General features: G+C 39.3%; 1 protein-coding gene across 3 annotated transcripts in view; it reads right to left on the reverse strand.

The window, feature by feature from the left end:
* Positions 1 to 934: 934 nt before the first annotated feature.
* PRX (periaxin) overlaps positions 935 to 18,935 on the reverse strand; it is a 47,833-nt gene continuing 29,832 nt past the window's right edge. For all 3 annotated transcript variants that reach the window (XM_044268831.1, XM_044268830.1, XM_044268829.1), the window contains 6 exons: positions 17,859 to 17,914; positions 17,679 to 17,774; positions 11,625 to 11,738; positions 11,056 to 11,215; positions 10,400 to 10,593; positions 935 to 9,386 (listed from right to left, as the gene is read on the reverse strand). In XM_044268831.1, coding sequence (XP_044124766.1) covers positions 3,204 to 9,386; positions 10,400 to 10,593; positions 11,056 to 11,215; positions 11,625 to 11,651 — 6,564 coding nt within the window. In that variant the 5' untranslated portion in view covers positions 11,652 to 11,738; positions 17,679 to 17,774; positions 17,859 to 17,914 and the 3' untranslated portion in view covers positions 935 to 3,203. The remainder of the gene's footprint in view (positions 9,387 to 10,399; positions 10,594 to 11,055; positions 11,216 to 11,624; positions 11,739 to 17,678; positions 17,775 to 17,858; positions 17,915 to 18,935) is intronic.

Below are 18,935 nucleotides of genomic sequence, written 5' to 3' on the forward strand. Positions count from 1 at the left end.
GTAGTCCTACCATGCCACTCCTCATTTCAGCCTGCATTATTAATCAGATTTTCAAGAATAAATAAGTGCCCCCTGGGCCAGTTTCACACAGCAGTATTTCTCATCACTATTTGTAAGCCAACATCAGGAGAGGGAAATGAACAGAGAGAAACTATCATGGAAAGATCGTACCTCTTTCGTGTTTTTGACTCATTCCTGGTTTTGGCCTAAAACTGCTGAAAAATACTGCCAGATGAATGAAGAGTGGCTTTTTGAATAATACATTTGGATGAATGTTGCCAGATTGCCACTGCAGGTATCTAACAATCTGTTTTTGAGATTTCTTCACCAGCCCCATCGACTAATTTAACTTATAAACTTTACCCATGTCGTTCATATGACCACACAACCTCAAAAAACCCTTTAGGCTACTTTCACACTGGCGTTTTGGCTTTCCGTTTCTGAGATCCGTCATTGGCTCTCAAAAGCGATCCAAAACGGATCAGTTTTGCCCTAATGCATTCTGAATGGAAAAGGATCCGCTCAGAATGCATCAGTTTGCCTCCGATCAGTCTCCATTCCGCTCTGTAGGCGGACACCAAAACGCTGCCTGCAGCGTTTTTCTGTCCGCGATGTGGTGCTGAGCAAGACGACTGTGTCCTGGCCCGCAATGTAAGTCAATGGGGACGGATCCGTTTTCTCTGACACAATAGAAAACTGATCCGCCCCCCCCCATTGACTTTCAATGGTGTTCATGATGGATCCGTCATGGCTATAGAAGACATAATACGACCAGATCTGTTCATGACGGATGCATGCGGTTGTATTATGGTAACGGATACGTTTTTGCAGATCCATGACGGATCCGTAAAAAACGCTAATGTGAAAGTAGCCTTAGCTTGCAATAACCCAAAGCGTAAAAAAATGGATGAATAAGCTAAACACAGACACCTTCCAGTTTTCATGGCTTTCAATTAAATGTTTATTAAGACGTTCTGATTAAAGATTGGATTACTACATCAAAACACCACTTAAATAAAAAGAAGAAATCAGTAAGCAGGAAGGGGTTAGCTGGTACTTTACAAAAACGGTAGGTTCCACTTCAAATATAAAGTTTTTATTTATTTTTTTAATAATTAACAATTATAGTAAATACAAAAAATGACAATATACATCTTGTAGTAGCTTCTAGAATAGGGGTCTCCAACCAACGGCTCTCCAGCTTTGGCAAAACTACAACTCACAGCATGGCAGGAGTTGTAGTTTCGTAAAAGCTGGAGAGCCACAGGTTGGAGACCACTGGTCTAGAGATTCACAATTATGTTTACACAAATGCGTTGTTATTGATGGTGAACACAGATATCACATCAGTCTGCAGGGCAAGAAACTCTCTCACACGCTAGTATCATACTCTAACCTCCAAAGGAAAAAAAACCTAAACTTTGTTTTACACACAGCTACACAGCCTCCAGTTGTCTATGTAGAAGAAGGCTTCTCCTAGCTCATACTTCACCTAGAGACCACCTGAGATATACAAGCGCCCCCCCCCCCCAGACCTCAAGGGTACTGTACATTATTGCGATCATTGGGTTCTGGAATGGTGACTGCAGAATGCTATAAGGGTGTTGAGCTTTTATGAAGATGCCTAATTTCACTGGTGAAGTCAAATAAGCCCTAGAGAGATTTTTTGGGGTGACAAGGGTTTTGGTGTGACTGATGTTTTTTTTAGGACAGATTAAAAAAAACATGAAATAGCAGCTGGGCAATTGTAACCCTGATGTAACCCTTACTTGATGGACTTTTGTATTTTTTCAACCGTATCAACTATGTAACCCTCTGAGGCCCTTTTGCAAGTTTAATAATAGACCACACATCCAACAAATGTAGAGCTGAAACCAAAACTGCGATAATGGAAATTATATCTCATTGTGGCCATACTCTATAAATCGCCACCATGGAAAAAATCCCAACAGGGAAGTTGCTAACTGCATTTTTTATGTTATGGCATTTTTGAGTAAAGAAAATTGGGTCTCAGAAAACCAATTTTCCTTTCACAATTTGGTTGCCAGAATGTTTTTGGCTAGGGTGAGTTAACACCTTCAATAGTTTTGCCAACTTTATCTAAAATAGTAGAACTTAATGAAACAAATGGCTCTGCAACCATAAAGAACATGATTATCCGAAGGAATTACTTAACTGTCTATCGTCTCCTCATCTTTGTTTTCCTACACAGAAGTATTTGGGGGGAAAAGTAAGCCCCAGACTATAAATTCAACAGACTTTTTACTTGAATTTGGAGGTGGCACTAAAAATGATCAGATGGTGGACTATGAAGACATGTTGTTATTACATTTTACCAACTTTTTATTTTTGCAGTTCCAAACTTCAGGAGGAGGCAAGACGTGGTCACGCTCTGTGGTCATGCTGTTTGTAATACCAAAGAAATAAGGCACATTTTCTATATAAATAACATTCTACAAAATTACCTTGCTTGTGTTGCACAGTGAAATAGGTAAATTGATACATGAATTAATTAAGCAAAACAGCTTGGGGGCTTTAGCATCAACTGGACAAAGATAGCCGGAGGTGCATCATTAACAAGGTGCATCAAGAAATGTGTAAGGATTGTAAGAATGCTTTAAGGTGCCCACTGTTGAACTGCACCCATACCCTGGCTAGGCATGTACTAGTGCGAATGTTGAGTACTGAGTAGTTCTTCAACGCTATCATATATGCCAAACTTTGCTGAACCACAGAATGGTCTGTGAAGTTTCCTATCGCCAAAGCCAAATATTGGGTGACCAGTCTCGCTCTATTGTCAGAGGAAAGTAAACAATGGCACTGACCATATAAAATAAACTAATCAGACCCCAGAGGTATCAGTTTCAATATTATACTTCACTCTCTGCTTAAATTAAGACATGGTAGCTACAACCCTACTAAAATTTGTATTTATTTGCAAGTCTGGGTGGAAAGAAGCAAACACCATTTTAATCTACATTTCTTCTAATAACCCTGGTATTAAATGATAAGCACATCAATTTAAATGAATTAAAATACAGACAGGTATGGTAACCTTCATTAAGACAATTTTGGAGGACCACCACTGTAGTCATTGAGGTGCAGGAGAGATTAGAGTGGAGAGATTATTTTGGAACATGCAGCCTGCAACATTTAAGGATACTTGTTGGTAAATTAAGTCCTTGACGAACACATGTACTGTCTTATATGGCCAGGGTCTTCTCTGTTACAGTCTCTGTCTTGATTTGTTTTGTTGTTGTAACTTTTATGAAGCCCAAACTTGTTTCTTGCTCTTCTGTGGTTTCTTCTTCTTGATGGGTAGTAAAGCTCATCTGCGGCAGGGTAATTTTGAAACCTTCTTGAGAACTTTCTTCCTTCATCTCTTTACTCAATTCCGATTTTGAGTTCAGAGATAACTTGGGAATCTTATACTTGGTTGACTTGTCTTTACTGGTGCCACCCTCATTGTCTTTATGTATACCACTATTGTCCACTGTGTATTCCCCCTTAGATTTACTCGAAAGAAATCCAAGGGAGATCCGACCCATCCCTGACTTTGAGTCACCCTCACTAACATTTTCCATAGTTGCCATCTCGGTTCTTGCAGAGGAGCTAATTATGTGATCTTCACTCTTTTCTTTTTTCTTGAAACCAGAGAAAGCAATTTTAGGAGACTTAAATTTGTAGGAAAGAGAGCTCTCGGTGCCTTCATCTTTTGATTCGGGTTCTTCTGTCTTGACTAATTTTAGATTCATTTCAGAGTCTATTTCTTTGCCCTTGTATGGTGATGAAAATTCAACCTTAGGAAACTTTAGCTTACCAACCTTTACAACACCATCTTGTGATCCATTTCGAGTAGATACCTCATTTTCCCCATTTACATGGCCAGAGGTTCCATTTATATTTACTTCCCCGGATTCCCCAGAATTAACTCTAGAAGAAGAAAACCCTAATCTGGGGAACTTGATCTTTGAAGACTTAGCCGAGACATCACTTGAGTCTGCATCGGTTTCTTCTTCTCCATTTTCTTCAGACCCTTTACCTTTGCCTTTTGACCGACCAAAAGAAGGTTTCATTTTTATTTTTGGCAACTTGATCTTCAATTCAGGACCTTCCAATTCCAGACTTGTGTCAATGTCAGATGATACCATATTTGCACTTTTGTCCTTGGTTTTGCTAAGAGAGAAAATATTCTTTTTTGTCTTTTTCCCTTCATGCTGATGTGACTCATGTTCAGAGTGCAGACTTTTCATACTGATCTCACTGTCTTTTGTCTCTGCCTTCAATTTTGGTGGAGAAAGCTCCACATCTCCAGATACAGCTTTTGGTAAACTAACTGCTAATTTTGGTAGCTTTACTTTGTATTTATTTTCAGCATCCTCTTCAGATGAGTCATGTTTGTATTCATCCTTGATTTTACTGCTCTTCTTTGCAAAATCACCTACTTCTGAGCCTTTTGTTAGCTTTTGCTCCAATTTTGTTCCATCAACTTCATATTCACCATGTGCTTTAATCTTTGGAGTAGACAGTTCCACATCTGGCATCTTGAACAATGACTTTTTTCCTTTGGATTCCTCATCAAGAGTCATTTCCATGTCATCATCTCCCTTTCGTCCTGGAATAACAATTGTTGGCATCTTAATTTTTGGCAATTTCAGCCCTACATCTAATTCTAACTCTTCAAGATTTGAAGAAGTGATGCTTTTTACCTTGGTAACTGTACTAGTATGGTCACTTTCCAAGGAAGCCCCCACTCTTTCACTTTCACCTCCTGAAAATCCAACATCAGGCAAAGTCATTTTTGGCATTTTAAACTTTAGGTCTACACTCTCCTCAGAAGGATGCAAAAGTTCTGTGCCTGCTTCTGTGGTCCCTTTTGATATCCCAAATGATGGCATTTTGATCTTGAACATACGGCCATTGTCAGAATCTTCATGATCTGAGACCTTCACATCACTTTTCATAGACATTTTGTGGTCGCTTTTTAACTCTTTATCCTCTTCTTTCCCTTTAAGAGATCCTACTTGAAGCTTAGGCATTTTTATTTTGAAGTCCATGATACCTGATTCAGAACTGTCTTCTGTTTTGGAAGTCTTGACATCTGCTTTAACAATGCCTTCCTCTACACCTGTCATGGAGTCTCCAAATTTAGGAATCTTTATTTTTGGCATCTTGAGCTTTAAATCATGTTGTTCACCTTCAGAACCACTTGATTCTACTTTGAGTGACTTAGATAAGTCACTCAATTTTAAATCATCCTTGCTTAGACTGATATCTAGTTCCAATTCTGGAGCTCTTATTTTGGGAGTGGACATTCTTGAGAGCTCTACTGATGGCAAACTGAAGGTTTCTTCAGAAGCACTTGCTTTAGCACTTGAACCTTGTACTTTGGTCTCACCTTCAATAAATGGTATGTCCTCTTCATCAAATTTTACTTTTGGAAGAGAAATATCAACGTGTGGCAGTTTCAGCTTAGGCCCTTTAAGTTTTTCTTCGGAATGAATGGCTTTTGCTTTATCACCACTAATGTCCACCTTGGCTTCCAATTCCTGAAACTTAGGGAGTTCAACTCTTGGTATCTGTATTTTGGCAGATGATTTTTCCATGCTAACATCAGCCTCATGCTCCAATCGTATTTTGGGCAAACCAATATCGAATTTGACATCTGAAACTGAAGCACCAATGGATGAAAGCTTAGGTATTTTTAAATCACCTTCATATCTTTTAATGTCTGCATCAGAAACATCTACTTCCACTTTTGGTTTTGATGTACAGATGTCTGATTTACCACACGGGACAGAAATCTGTAATGAAGGCGCGGCTGGAGGTGTAGATATTTCCAGAGAAGGCATCTTCATTTTATCACTAAGGTGGAAGTCAGAATCTTTTGGACCCACTGATTTTTCTCCTGTCTTTGAAAGTGACACTTCAGTTTTTTGATCACTCTTTAGTCCAAAAGAAGGTAACTCAACCTCAGGGACTTTAACATGGACATCAGGCATCTGAAGATTTTCTTTTGAACCTTTTAAAATCAAATTTACTTCTGGTGCCTTTACTTTTGGAGATGACATTTTAAATGTGGGCATTTTCATAAAAGAAGTTTTTCCATCGCCACTCTCAGTCTCTAGAGAGACTTTTGAGTCCTGCGTTACAGTCTTAACTTTCTTAGTTTTTTCTTCTGGAGAACTTATTACAGGTTTTTCCTCAGAAACATCTGTATCTTTCCTTGATATTCCAAATGAAGGCATCCTAATAGTAGGCATTTTCATTTTTAGCTCTCTTCCTTTTCCCTTGGCTTCAGTACTCTTTCCATCAAGTTCAGCAGAAGCGTCTTCTGCTTTTGCTGATTTAGATGAGGACATTTTACCCTTAACTTTAGTTTTCTCAATATCTGCATCTTCTTCACCACCTTTGCTTTTCCCAAATTTCAGCATGGAAAATTTGGGAAGGTTCAACTTCACATCTGGAATGTCAATATTAATTTCAGGTGGTGGTGAAGCATCTCCTTTGGGAAGTGCAACATCAACCTCTAACTTTGGAGCTGAGATATCAACGGTTGGAAGTTTACCTAATGGAACTTTAACTTTTCCATCAGAAGATAAGTCCACCTGACCAGAAGAAGTGTCCACCTTCTCTTTGCTAGCTTTTATTTCTCTTTCTACTGCAACATCTTGCTTTGATTTAGGAAAAACTATTCCAAACTTAGGCATTTTCATTTTTGGTGATTTAACTGCAAGTTCAATGTCTCTTTCTGCATCTGTTGTTTGTCCATCAACTTCACCTTTCTTAGCTTTTGATCCAGAAATTCCAAGTTTACGAAAAGAAAACTTGGGTGCTTTCCATTTAGCTTCACCATCACCAGAAATAACAGCTGCCAAATCTTCTTTACCAGACACATCGGTTTCAACTGTTGGAATGTCTGCACCAATGTCCACATCAGGAATTTTTGGTGTAGCTATCTCAAGAAATGGAAGTTTAACAGATGGCAACTTCATTTTAGCCTCTTCATCTTCTACAACTGGCTTTACTTGTTTTGCTTTAGAAAGTTTCACTTCAGCCTTTTCTTTTAATTCACCCTCACTAACCTCTGTGGATTTCCCAAGTCCAATTTCAACTTTTGGCAAACTCATCTTGAGTCCTTTATCTTCTGTGTCTACCCCAGTCTTCATTTCTGTAGTAAGATGTGGTGAACAAATGTCACCCGTCACCTTTGGGACATCAAGTTCAACAGCCATATCTTTGGCTACGTCACTGAGCTTAGGAAGATTTAGCTTTGGCATCTGGAATTTAATGTCTTTGTCTTCAACAAATGCATCAGTTCCCTCAGTTTTCACTTTTGGCAAATTTAAACCAACATCAAGTCTAGGAGCATCTATCTCAAAAACGGGCATTTTAATAGAAGGAATTGCTACTTTTGAATCTCCAGTCTGGCCATCAAATGCTATTGAATCCAACTCTACTTTTGGAAGTTTAATTGCACCTTTAGGCTTTTCCACTGAAATATCTAGGTCAGGTTTTGATGAGGTTAAGCTAAGATCAAAAGTTATTTTATCTTCTTTCTCTTTGTCAACTTTTTTTTTTGTATCAGCACCAGATATGTGAATTCCAACTTTTGGAGGAGACATATCAGGCTTTCCAAGTTTTGTTGTCACATCAAGCTTAGGTAAGGAGACTTTGGGCATTTTAAACTTCAAGTCCGTACTATCTAATTCAAGTCCTTTTTTATCTACTTTAGTTGTGGGTAGGGTGCCCTCCAGTTTACTTGGATCACTGTCTTGGACTTTTGGTAAGAAAATATCAACTGATGGCATCTTAATTGAAGGAAATTTTAATTTCCCCTCTGTTTCTGTAGAAGAATCTGATCCATCTACCTCAGACTTTTCTTTTACAAGCAACCCACCAAAACTTGGTAGTTTAGGACCTTTCAGTTTAAGTTCTGCTTTTTCAATTTTCCCAGCTGATACCTCTGACTCAGCTCCCAGTCCTTCATCCTTTAAGCCCAATTTAGGAAGACCTATTTTAGGCATTTTAAGTGTAACATCTGGAATTTCAATAGAACTTTCAGCTTCAACTTTCTCAGATTTCACATCTAATTTTGAAATAGTACCAGCATAGGCATCTTTAACTTTCATGCCTACCTTAGGAGGACTCACTTTGTGCATCTTAAGGGTTACATCTGGAACCTGAATAGGTTCAACAGAAGGATCTTCTGACTGTACATTTAGGTCTAAGTTCACTTTTGGAGCAGAGATGTCAATAGATGGAAACTTTAGGGAGCTTTTCTTTTGACTTTCAGGACTATCTCCTTGAATTTTTTCTTTAGAAAGAGAAATTCCAAATTGTGGGGTTTTTACAGAAGGGATCTTTACCTTATCCTCAGAAACTTTCCCCTTAATATCTTTCTTGACTTGGGGAGGGGTTACTTCCAAAATAGATTCTGCTGTTTTAGTGGACATGCAAAATTTTGGAAGTTTGATCTGTAGGCCTTGACTAGTAGAAGCTGGTGTTTCCACTTCTACAGAACCTTCTACTTTTGGTAAACTTAAGTCAACATCCAATTTAGGTGGTGCTATTTCAACTGAAGGTAATTTTATTTCAGTCTTTGGCCTTCCATCAACTCGAAGAGTGAGGTCTTGCTCTTTTTGTATCTGTGGTGTACAAATTCCTACTTTTGAAATGGATGGTTTGCTTATTAGAGCTTCTGGTGCTTCCACTTCAACACCAGCTACTGGCATCTTAATTTCAACATCTGGAATTTTAATCAAGGTGCTTAAGCCAGTTGCTTTAATACTTTCAGAAGTTTCTGTCTCACTTTTCTTGATTGTTAGTGGTATATCAAGCTCCACTTGAGGAGTCTTAAAAACTGTCTCTTCTTTAATTTCAGTTCCAACCTGTGGTGCTGCAATTCCAACCTTTGTTGTTGCAAATTCAATATCTGGCTTTGCCACTGTGACATCAACTTTTGGCTTCTTCATTTTAGGAATATCAATACCAACTTGAGCTGCAGATTTCTCTTTCCCTTTTACTTCATCTTGAGCTTTCCCTGAAACATCTTTAGCACCAGAAATGTCCACAGAAAGTCCCCCAGCCACTGCTGCGTCTTTGACCCTTAGTCTTGGGAACTTCATCCTTAGTCTTTTCTGTTCTGTAGTTACTTTAGTAGAGATCTCTGTGCTCTTAGTTTCAGTAGTGGTGTCTGCTCCTCCCTTCATTTTTAGGATTTTGGAGAACTTTGGAAAGGAAAATTCCACATCTACTGGTGGAATGTCCAAGCTGGCAGCAGAAATTTCTGAACCTTTTAAAGCTTCCATGGAAGCTTCTGAGTCCTTAACTTCACCTGGAACCTTCTTTTTTTTCTTCTTCACTGGAGTCAGGCTTTTAACAGTCTGCCAGAAAAATCAAGATATCTTATTAATACATGCATCACATCACTAGGTTAATGTAGAAAGTTTATTTATGTGGCAGTTATATTTATGTGTTATGTGTTTATGTATGAATTTAGGAGAATTACGCATGTAGCTTTTGCAACCGCATGGCTGGCATGCCTTAAAGAGAATGTGTCATCAGAAAATGACCTGTTATTTAAATCTTTTTTTTCATATTTAGGTAGTTTTTTTTCCATGTCACTATTTAGGTTAAATATTTTTTAGAAAATCTTGCAGTTTTCACTCTGGCCACCAGTGCTAAAATATTTTGAGACTTCCCGACGTTTGAGAGCAGCACTGGACAGGAGCTGACCCATTGACTTCTATGGGAGAGTTTTCTAGGCATGCTCTGCGGACAGAAGGGAGTAGATAAGTCACGATATCATCTATTGTAAATGTTGGATCCTGTCTTATCTATATAGAGGAGTTACTAGTCATTGTAATTCTGCCTATGAGGATAAGATAGCTGCTGAAAAGTTACTTGTACAGAACAGGAAATCATGACCTATTATAAGGCTTAGTGGCCAGTATGAAAATTGCAGGGTTATATAAATTTTTATTAAATCTAGATGACATGGAAAAAATTTATTCACAAAAAAAAAAATTAAAAAAATCGTCATTTAAACAATAAGGGGGTCATTTATTATACTGAAATAAGCCTAAATTAGCCACATTTCAGGTGCAGATGCGACTTCTCCCCACTCACACCAGGTCTTGTGTCAAGTGTAGAAAAAGGTCTAAATGTAAGACAGCTAGTAAGCTGTCTTACATTTAGAACTGGCACTGGATGCCAAAGTTATGGAGAGGCCAGCACCTAAGCAATGGGGCTTTACTAAGACCAGCATCTAAAACGCTGGTCTTAATAAATTTGCCCCTAAGTCGTTTTCTGATGAGACATTGCATTTAACATATAACATTTGCACCACAAAAAAGAGCATCAGTAATACATTAGTTGAATATACACATTTACATACCATTTTTGGCATCTTAGCTTTTGGACCCTTCACTTCCACACTCCCAGAGCTTGGAGACACAGTAACATCACTAGACGGCACTGTCCTTTTGAGGCAGTAAGAGACTTTATATTGCTCTGCATACTGGAGGATCTTCATGGCATCTTCATATTTAATGTTTTCAAAGTAAACTCTGGCACTTATGATCTGGTCCCCTGTGAAAATCAGATGTGTTAGAAGCTGAGGGTACAAGGATATCTGTGACTTAATTAGTTCCAAATTATTATTAAAAAAACTGAAGATAGTTATACAGTGAAACATCTTCCAAAGACCACCTCTTTGAGAAGACTACCTCCTTTGTGATGGATTTTTAGTTTAATCATAAACTATGTATACTGACCATCTTCTTTTAGTGAACCACCCCTCTAGTAGACCATTTTTCAATGTTTTTTTGGATGTCATCTCAACAAGACTAACATGTGAACTTTACTATACTGTCAGTCCTGTGTTTATATAATGCCTGTTGTATCCCCGATATGGAGATGGTACCTATAGAGAAAGGATCTCCTCACCCATTAAAATAACCAATGTGGCCTATCACAGCTTGGTCCACTATCTCCAAGGGCCCCATGGCAGCCATATGGGCTGCCTGTATGTTTTATACAAGCAATATTTACCTTCAAGCAGAGACAAATTTTTGGCAGCAGGGGAGTCCTTAAGGATTTCTGAAACAAATAGTCCGTCTTTGCCTCCTCCAGAGATGTTTATGCCGGACATTCCTGCCTGTGCCTCAGTTTCTACAATCACCTCCACCATCTCTGAAGCTCTTAGCTTCTCCTGGAAAAACATGGCAAGACATTAAGCACCAGAGTCTAAAATTATGTTCATACTTCCCAAACCAAATTTCTAGAATACATTTTTGTTAATCAAGTTTGCTTTTGTGTAATAGTTATGATACCTTATAATCTTTTATTAGATTGGTTGTTTTGATGCCTATAATTTATAAAGAAAATCAGCTCTACATACATTGACCTTCTAGTGAGTCTATTTATGATGGGCTGTGTCATACATTGACCTTCTAGTGAGCCTATTTATGATGGGTTTGTGCTTATACACAGCAGTCAATCAGAACAGGCAGAGATGTAAAGCCACATGCATAGGATTTCCCAAAAGTGCTTTATACCATACAAACTGTGGCTCCACATCTGAGGTTGGATTATAAGTACAAAATTGGAGGATATCCCACCTCTGTTATCTTCACATTAGCCTCCATCTTCGGTTCCTCTTGTTCTGCAGAGTTTCTTTGCCCTTTCAGTAGCAAAACTTTCTTTAACTCTGCGTGTAGTTTCTCCTTCTGTGCCTGAAAAAAAAAAAAAAAACCTCATCAAAAACGATAACCACCACCATTATCTGCAGCAGCAGCATCCTATGTCTCATTATCAGGAGACAACAACTGAAGGTGAGTTGAGCTTCTCATCTATGCCTGGCATATAGAGACCTCAGAGTGCCATATTAGATAGCTTTCAATAACATTGCTGATACCTCAGGTGTGATTACATGGATTTAGACATTTGAAATTAAAGGAGGGAGGCATACTAGCACGGACTAAGCCGAAAAATTCATCTACTGTCTCCTTGTGTATCATGTGGAGGCTGACACAGTTAGAGACAAAGTTATCCTTTCCATCACCTGTGGCCCAAGCCTTGTATCTGAATACCATGACCACACCAGATTCTTACTGCTCCCTGGTGACCTAAAACAGGGAGATATACACCACCAATCTCTGGCAATAAGCTTGGGCTGAGGAGATGCTGACTCTATTCTTCATTGGGCCTACTGACAGGAGGCCACACAAAAAATTGCCCATTGCCCACATAAACCATTGTCCTTTTTTAAGCTACCCAAGTAAGCTGCAGACTTTTAGTTCATTCTAGTCTTTGGTGGAAATGAGTAGGAGAACTTCTGGCTTCTTTACAAGCGAGTTAGAAAGGAAACACCACAGAATTTTATTCACAGGAAAAACCTGTGTTGATGTAACACGTAAGACATACTGGCAGAGATGAAAACAGGAAACAAGAGATCAAGACGGACTGAGATGTTTTGCATGGGGCTGAGGCTCAGGGTCAGATTATGCTCCTTCATTTACAAAAGCCATATATGAAAATGTTATTATGATCCCTAGGAACATTGACACATCACCCTTAAGGATGGTCCTATAGTCCTCTGCATAGGTATGATGGAATGTCCAGCTTCAGGCTGGCAAGCACAATACATTTTTGCAGCACCTCGGCCCCAGTTCATTATCTGCACCAGGGTCCTCACCAGCAATCCCTTGCCATTATAGTACTAAAATTCTCTTAAGTGATAGAGAAGCCTTTAGGTCCCAACTACTGCTTGCCAAATGTCAAACTGAATCCCTATTGCTATACCACAGAGTAGGGTAAGCTCCTGGTGTCCAAGTTAGGGGTTTCAGAATTCAGACCGAGAAGTTCAGCATCAGTGCTGTTGGAAAATCATCTATTGAATTGCTCTCTGTCACTTTCTTCCGACCTTGCCCTCATTTATAATACCTACTCACCATTTCCTCCACTCATGTATCTGTAGTAAGGTCCACCGGCTCCTGCCGTTCCTCTCCTGACTCTATCCTTCATCAATGTTGCTTAGGGTAGGTATTGGCTCTCCGTAAGGAGACTGGCTGTGTATGAAGAGTTAGTGGAAATACTCCATGTGAAAATAATATGCAAAGAGGTATCCTTAAGGAGAGGGAGAATTGTCTCCCCTGGCTCCATCCCTTAATCAAAATTGCTATGGGTAGGTACTGGCTCGCCTTAAAAGGTTTTACCAAGCCTTATATACTGATGACCTATCCTCTGGAAAGGTCATCAGTATCTGATTAGTGGGGGTTCAACACCCAGGACCCTCTCTAATCAGCTGTTGAAGAAGACCCCAGCGCTACTGTGAGCGTCGTGGCCATCTCCCTACTCACCAAGCACAGCGTCATACATTGTATAGGGGCTACTTGGTATCTCAGCTCAGCCCTATTCACTTGCATGGAATTGCTTCTAAGCCCTGAGACCCATAAACGTTTGGTCACTGGACTGCCATCAGCAGAGAGTGTTAGCTGTAACTTACAGCCAACACTCTGCTGCAACGGGTGAAATCGGCGCTGGCACCGATCTAGGCCGTTTAACCCCATAGATGCCGCGGTCAGCAGCCGCCTGCGGCATCCATGGGGTTGAGAGGGAGTGAGCTCCCTCTCTCTTGCATCGGGCCGCCGCTGCTGCAATGGCAGCAACCAGATAGTTGCCATGGCAACCGGACGCCTTACAAAAGTGTCCCGGCTGCCATGTATCTAAGGCTGATCAGACCCTGAGTGTCTGATCAGCCTTAGGCCTCATGCACACAGCCGTTGTTTTGGTTGTTTTCGCCAAAACAGCGGCTCGGACGCGGACCCATTCACTTTAATGGGGCCGCATAAGATGCGGACAGCACTCCGTGTGCTGTCCGCATCCATTGCTCCGTTCCGTGGCCCCGCTAAAAGAATATAACATGTCCGCAAATAGGCATTTATATTAAAGGCTGTCCGTGCCGTTCCGCAAATAGCGGAATGCGCACGAACGCCATCCGTGTTTTGCGGAGCCGCGATTTGCATGAGGCCTTAGGGTAAGTTAAGCACTGACTATACAGTGCATTGCAATAGATAACTATTGCAATGCACTGTATAGTGATCAGGCCCACTGGATCTTCAAGATCCAGGTGGGTCTTGATAAATAAAAAAAAAGTGTAAAAATAAAAAAGTAAATAAAAATGGTCTTTTCTCATATCCGTTCATTTATGTCATAAAAGAAAATCAAATAAATAAATAAAAATATTCATATTAGGTATCACTGCGTCCGTAACGACTGGCTCTATAAATATATCAAAAAGGCGTATGTCCCACAAAATAGTACCAATAAAACCTTCACCTCATCCCGCAAAAAATAAGCCCCTACATAGGAAAATCGCTTAAAAAAAACCTACCCCCCTCCCCTCCTCTTCCCTTGCACACTACTACAACTATGTGTATTGCTGCTATTTTTGTTCAATTACGCTTGGTAATAGCTGAGCTTATGTTCTATATTTCTCTAAACTCTCCTGTAAAACGGTATTGAATAATAACAGAAGTAGCAGGTTGGCAGCATGCAAGCGGATGCCCTGGTACTTACGCATAATAGAATGTGTTACTGCATACTTATTGTGCTATTGTGTATTTTATGTATAAGTTGTGTGCACTCTTACGTGGCTGCGTCCACAGTGTGTGTTCGATTTTATTGCACAAAAATTCTCGATAAAAACCTATTGCAACTAAAAATAAAAAAAACTATAGCTCTTAGAACGTGGAGACACTAAAACATCATTTTTTTGTTTCAAATATGCTATTATTGTGTTAAAGTTAAATAAATTAAAAAAACTATACATATTAGGTATCACCGCGTCCATAGCAACCACATGACCTAACCCCTCAGGTCACATGACCTAACCCCTCAGCTGAACACCGTAAAAAATAAAAACTGTGCCAAAAAAGCAATTTTTTGTCACCTTACATCACAAAGGTTGCAACACCAAGCGATCAAAAAGGCATATGCCCCCACAATAGTACCAATCTAACCGTTTCCTCATCCCGCAAAAAAATGAGACTCTACCTAAGACGGTTGGTCAAAAAATAAAAAAGCTATGGCTCTCAGACTATGGAGACACTAAAACATAATTTTTTTGTTTCAAAAATGCTATTATTGTGTAAAACTTAAATAAATTAGAAAAAGTATATATATTAGGTATTGCCACGTCTGTAATGATCTGCTCTATAAAAATGTCACATGACCTAACCCCTCAGGTGAACGCTGTAAAAATATAGAAATAGAAACTGTTCCAAAACAACCAATTTTTTTGGTCACCTTGCCCCATAAAGTGTAATAATGAATGATCAAAAAATCATATGTACACAAAAATGGTACCAATAAAAACGTCAACACTTTCTGCAAAAAACAAGCCCCTGCACAAGACTATCGGCAGAAAAATTAAAAAAAATAAGGCGTTCAGAAAATGGAGACACATTTTTTTCAAAAATGCTTTATTATGTAAAACTGAAACAAATAAACAAACAAAGAAAGTAGACATATTTGATATCATTGCGTCCGTAACAACCTGCTCTATAAAAATAGCACATGATCTAACCTGTCAGATAAATGTTGTAAAAAATAAAAACCGTGCCAAAACAGCCATTTTTTGGTTACCTTGCCTCACAAAAAACGTAATATACAGCAATTAAAAATCATATGTACCCCAAAATAGTACCAATAAAACTGGCACCTTATTCCCTAGTTTCCAAAATGGGGTCACTTTTGGGGAGTTTCTACTGTAAGGGTGCATCAGGGGAGGCTTCAAATGGGACATGGAATCTAAAAATCAGTTCAGCAAAATCTGTCTTCCGAAAACCATATGGCGCTCCTTTTCTTCTACGCCCTGCCGTGTGCCCTTACATCAATGTACCACCACATGTGGGGTGTTTCTGTAAACCGCAGAATCAGGGTAAAAAATATATAGTTTTGTTTGGCTGTTAACCCTCGATGTGTTAAAGAAAAAAAATGGATTTAAATGGAAAATCTGCCAAAAAAGTAAAAATTTAGAAATGTCATCTTCATTTTCCTTTAATTCTTGTGGAACACCTAAAGGGTTAACAAAGTTTGTAAAATCAGTTTTGAGTAGCTTGAGGGGTGTAGTTTCCACAATGGGATTTATTGGGGGTATCCACTATGTAGGCCCCACAAAGTGACTTCAGACCCGAACTGGTTTAAAAAGTGGGTTTTGGAGATGTTCCTAAAAATGTTAAGAATTGCTTAAAAAATTCTAAGCCTTCTAACGTCCTAAAAAAAATAAAACGACATTTACAAAATGATGCCAAAATAAAGTAGACATATGGGAAATGTTAAGCAATAAATATTTTATGAGGTATCACTTCCTGTTTTAAAAGCAGAGAAATTGAAATGTTTAAAATTGTGAATTTTTCCCAATTTTTGGTAAATTTGGGATTTTTTCATAAATAAAGGTGAAGTATATTGACTCAAATGTATGACTGTCATAAAGTACAATGTGTCATGAGAAAACAATCTCAGAATTGTAAAAGTAAAAGCGTTCCAAAGTTATTACCACATAAAGTGACACGTCAGATTTGCAAAATTAAACGTGGTCACGGGGGCATCAATGACCCTTGGTCATGAAAGGGTTAAGGAGACCAGCTACAGATGAAGACTTAGTGGCAATGCTCCATGGGAAAATAATATTCAAAGAGTTATCTCCTAGAGAAAGAGAACTGTCTCACTAGTGCCACCTATTGATGTGGCTCAATATAAGTCAACGTTTAATTTTTCAACAAGCCTTGGAACATGACAAGGGTCAGTTGTCAGGTCGTATACCCGATCAAAAGGAAGCGCTCACTGAACCCTGGTACCTGCTTTATTAACATCCTCTTGGAGACAGAATCCATTTGTTTGTGTAAAGAACTTTAGAGGTAGGGCATTGTTACTAATCCCAAAAATGTGCCTATGGTGCCCTAGGTGGTTGCCTGCTCTGTCCACCTTGTCTATTAGTAAAATCTCACAAACATTTGATGAAAAAGTTAACTGAATGCACAAGTAGGCCAAAGAGAAAGTTAAAAGTTGTGTAATTCTATATTTTGGGTGATGTTAACGGTGGTGCACCTCCAACAGACAAACCACAAAACTCAACTGTTTCATGTAGTCATTTGTTTTACCTGTAGCAACCACTAGGGTGAGTTTATGGCTCCTGCTGAGTTCAATGCTAGTTCTAAAAAGCCTTAATGCAATTAGCTCCCCCTAGTGGTGGCTGCATACTGTGTTTTATTATATAACGATCGGACTGAATTTACATACAGCTCTGATCCCAACAAAGAGATATCATAATCAGCACAGAAGTTTGTACCTAAAATTGGAAAGGTGGACATGAACTAAAAAAAAAATTAAAAATCTTTCCATTTTAAAATTTCCTATGGGACCCTGGGGCTGTTACCTTTCTCAATGTGCTGCCCAGAGGGATATAAGCCAAATGAGCTGCCAGGGCAGGAAATAACTGAGAATCAAGTTAATTCAGATTTGAGGAACCTCTCATCGGGTCCAGTTCTCCATGGCTCTTCACCTAGTAGCATTGCACAGGATGTCGGGTGAAGGAGATGACCCCACTGCATGCTACATCTGAGCCCAACATCCTTTTCCCTTTCTTCTAATGAATGAAAGGAAATTCTCACCGCTCGATCCGCGTCTTTGATTTCCTCCGGGGACAGGTGGGGGCGGCTGGCGGGGGGACTCCTCTGCTTCAGGGGGCTGAACTTCTCTTTTACTGCCTGAAGAGAAAGTGAACAATTCCATCAGACACGTGTATATATATGACATTTCTGAACAATATCATCATGAATAGAAATACTTACAGGGGGTTCAGGTGCTTTACTAGACACATGCCTCTCCACTCGTTCAACCTCTGGACCTACGAGAAGAACAATAAGCTATTAAGGTCATGAATCCATGATAAATATATAAATCCTAGGAAATCATTGGTTCCAACTGGATCCAGCAGAATTTTGAAATGCAGCTTTGAAACATGTGATTGGAACCCATCAGGTTCTGACAACTGGATGTCTTGCTCTTATCTCTGAATTCTTGACACCTCCTCAACATGCATCTAAGGCCTCTTTCACACGACCGTTTTTTTTCCGTTTTGCGGGCCGTTTTTTGCGTTCCGTATATGGTCCGTATACGGAACCATTCATTTCAATGGTTCCGCAAAAAAAACGGAATGTACTCCGTATGCATTCCGTTTCCGTATTTCCATTTTTCCGTCCTGTTAAAAGATAGAACATGTCCTATTATTGCCCGCAAATCACGTTCCGTGGCTCCATTTAAGTCAATGGGTCCGCAAAAAAAACGGAACACATACGGAAATGCATCCGTATGTCTTCCGTATCTGTTCCGTTTTTTAAAATGTATGCCCAGCCCAATTTTTCCTATGAAATTACTGTATACTGTATATGCCATACGGAAAAACGGAACGGAAAAACAGAATGGAAACACAACGGAAGCAAAAAACGGAACAACGGATCCGTTTAAAACGGACCGCAAAACACTGAAAAAGCCATACGGTCGTGTGAAAGAGGCTTAAGCCATATTCTTATCAGTTTGATAACAATTTGGCTATATTGAATGTTTATGAGCTGTCAGGAATTCAAAGATAATGACTATACAGTACGTCCAGCCATCAGAGCAGCAACTGGATGGGTTCACTGTCAAAACGCAAAGCAAAACATACTCTGCAGATAGACTAACATTTAACCCTGTTTTTTTTATTTTTTTTAATAAGGGCCAAATGATTTTTAGCCCAAAATGAGTAAAACGCAATCAGAAACAACTTTCTCTTCAAAGATGTTCATAGCCTTTAACCCCTTAAGGACCCTTGCCGTACATGTACGTCACAGCTGGATGACGTCACTTAAGGACCAGTGATGTACATG

Source organism: Bufo gargarizans, chromosome 9 (assembly GCF_014858855.1).
Source record: "Bufo gargarizans isolate SCDJY-AF-19 chromosome 9, ASM1485885v1, whole genome shotgun sequence".
Classification (NCBI taxonomy): domain Eukaryota; kingdom Metazoa; phylum Chordata; class Amphibia; order Anura; family Bufonidae; genus Bufo; species Bufo gargarizans.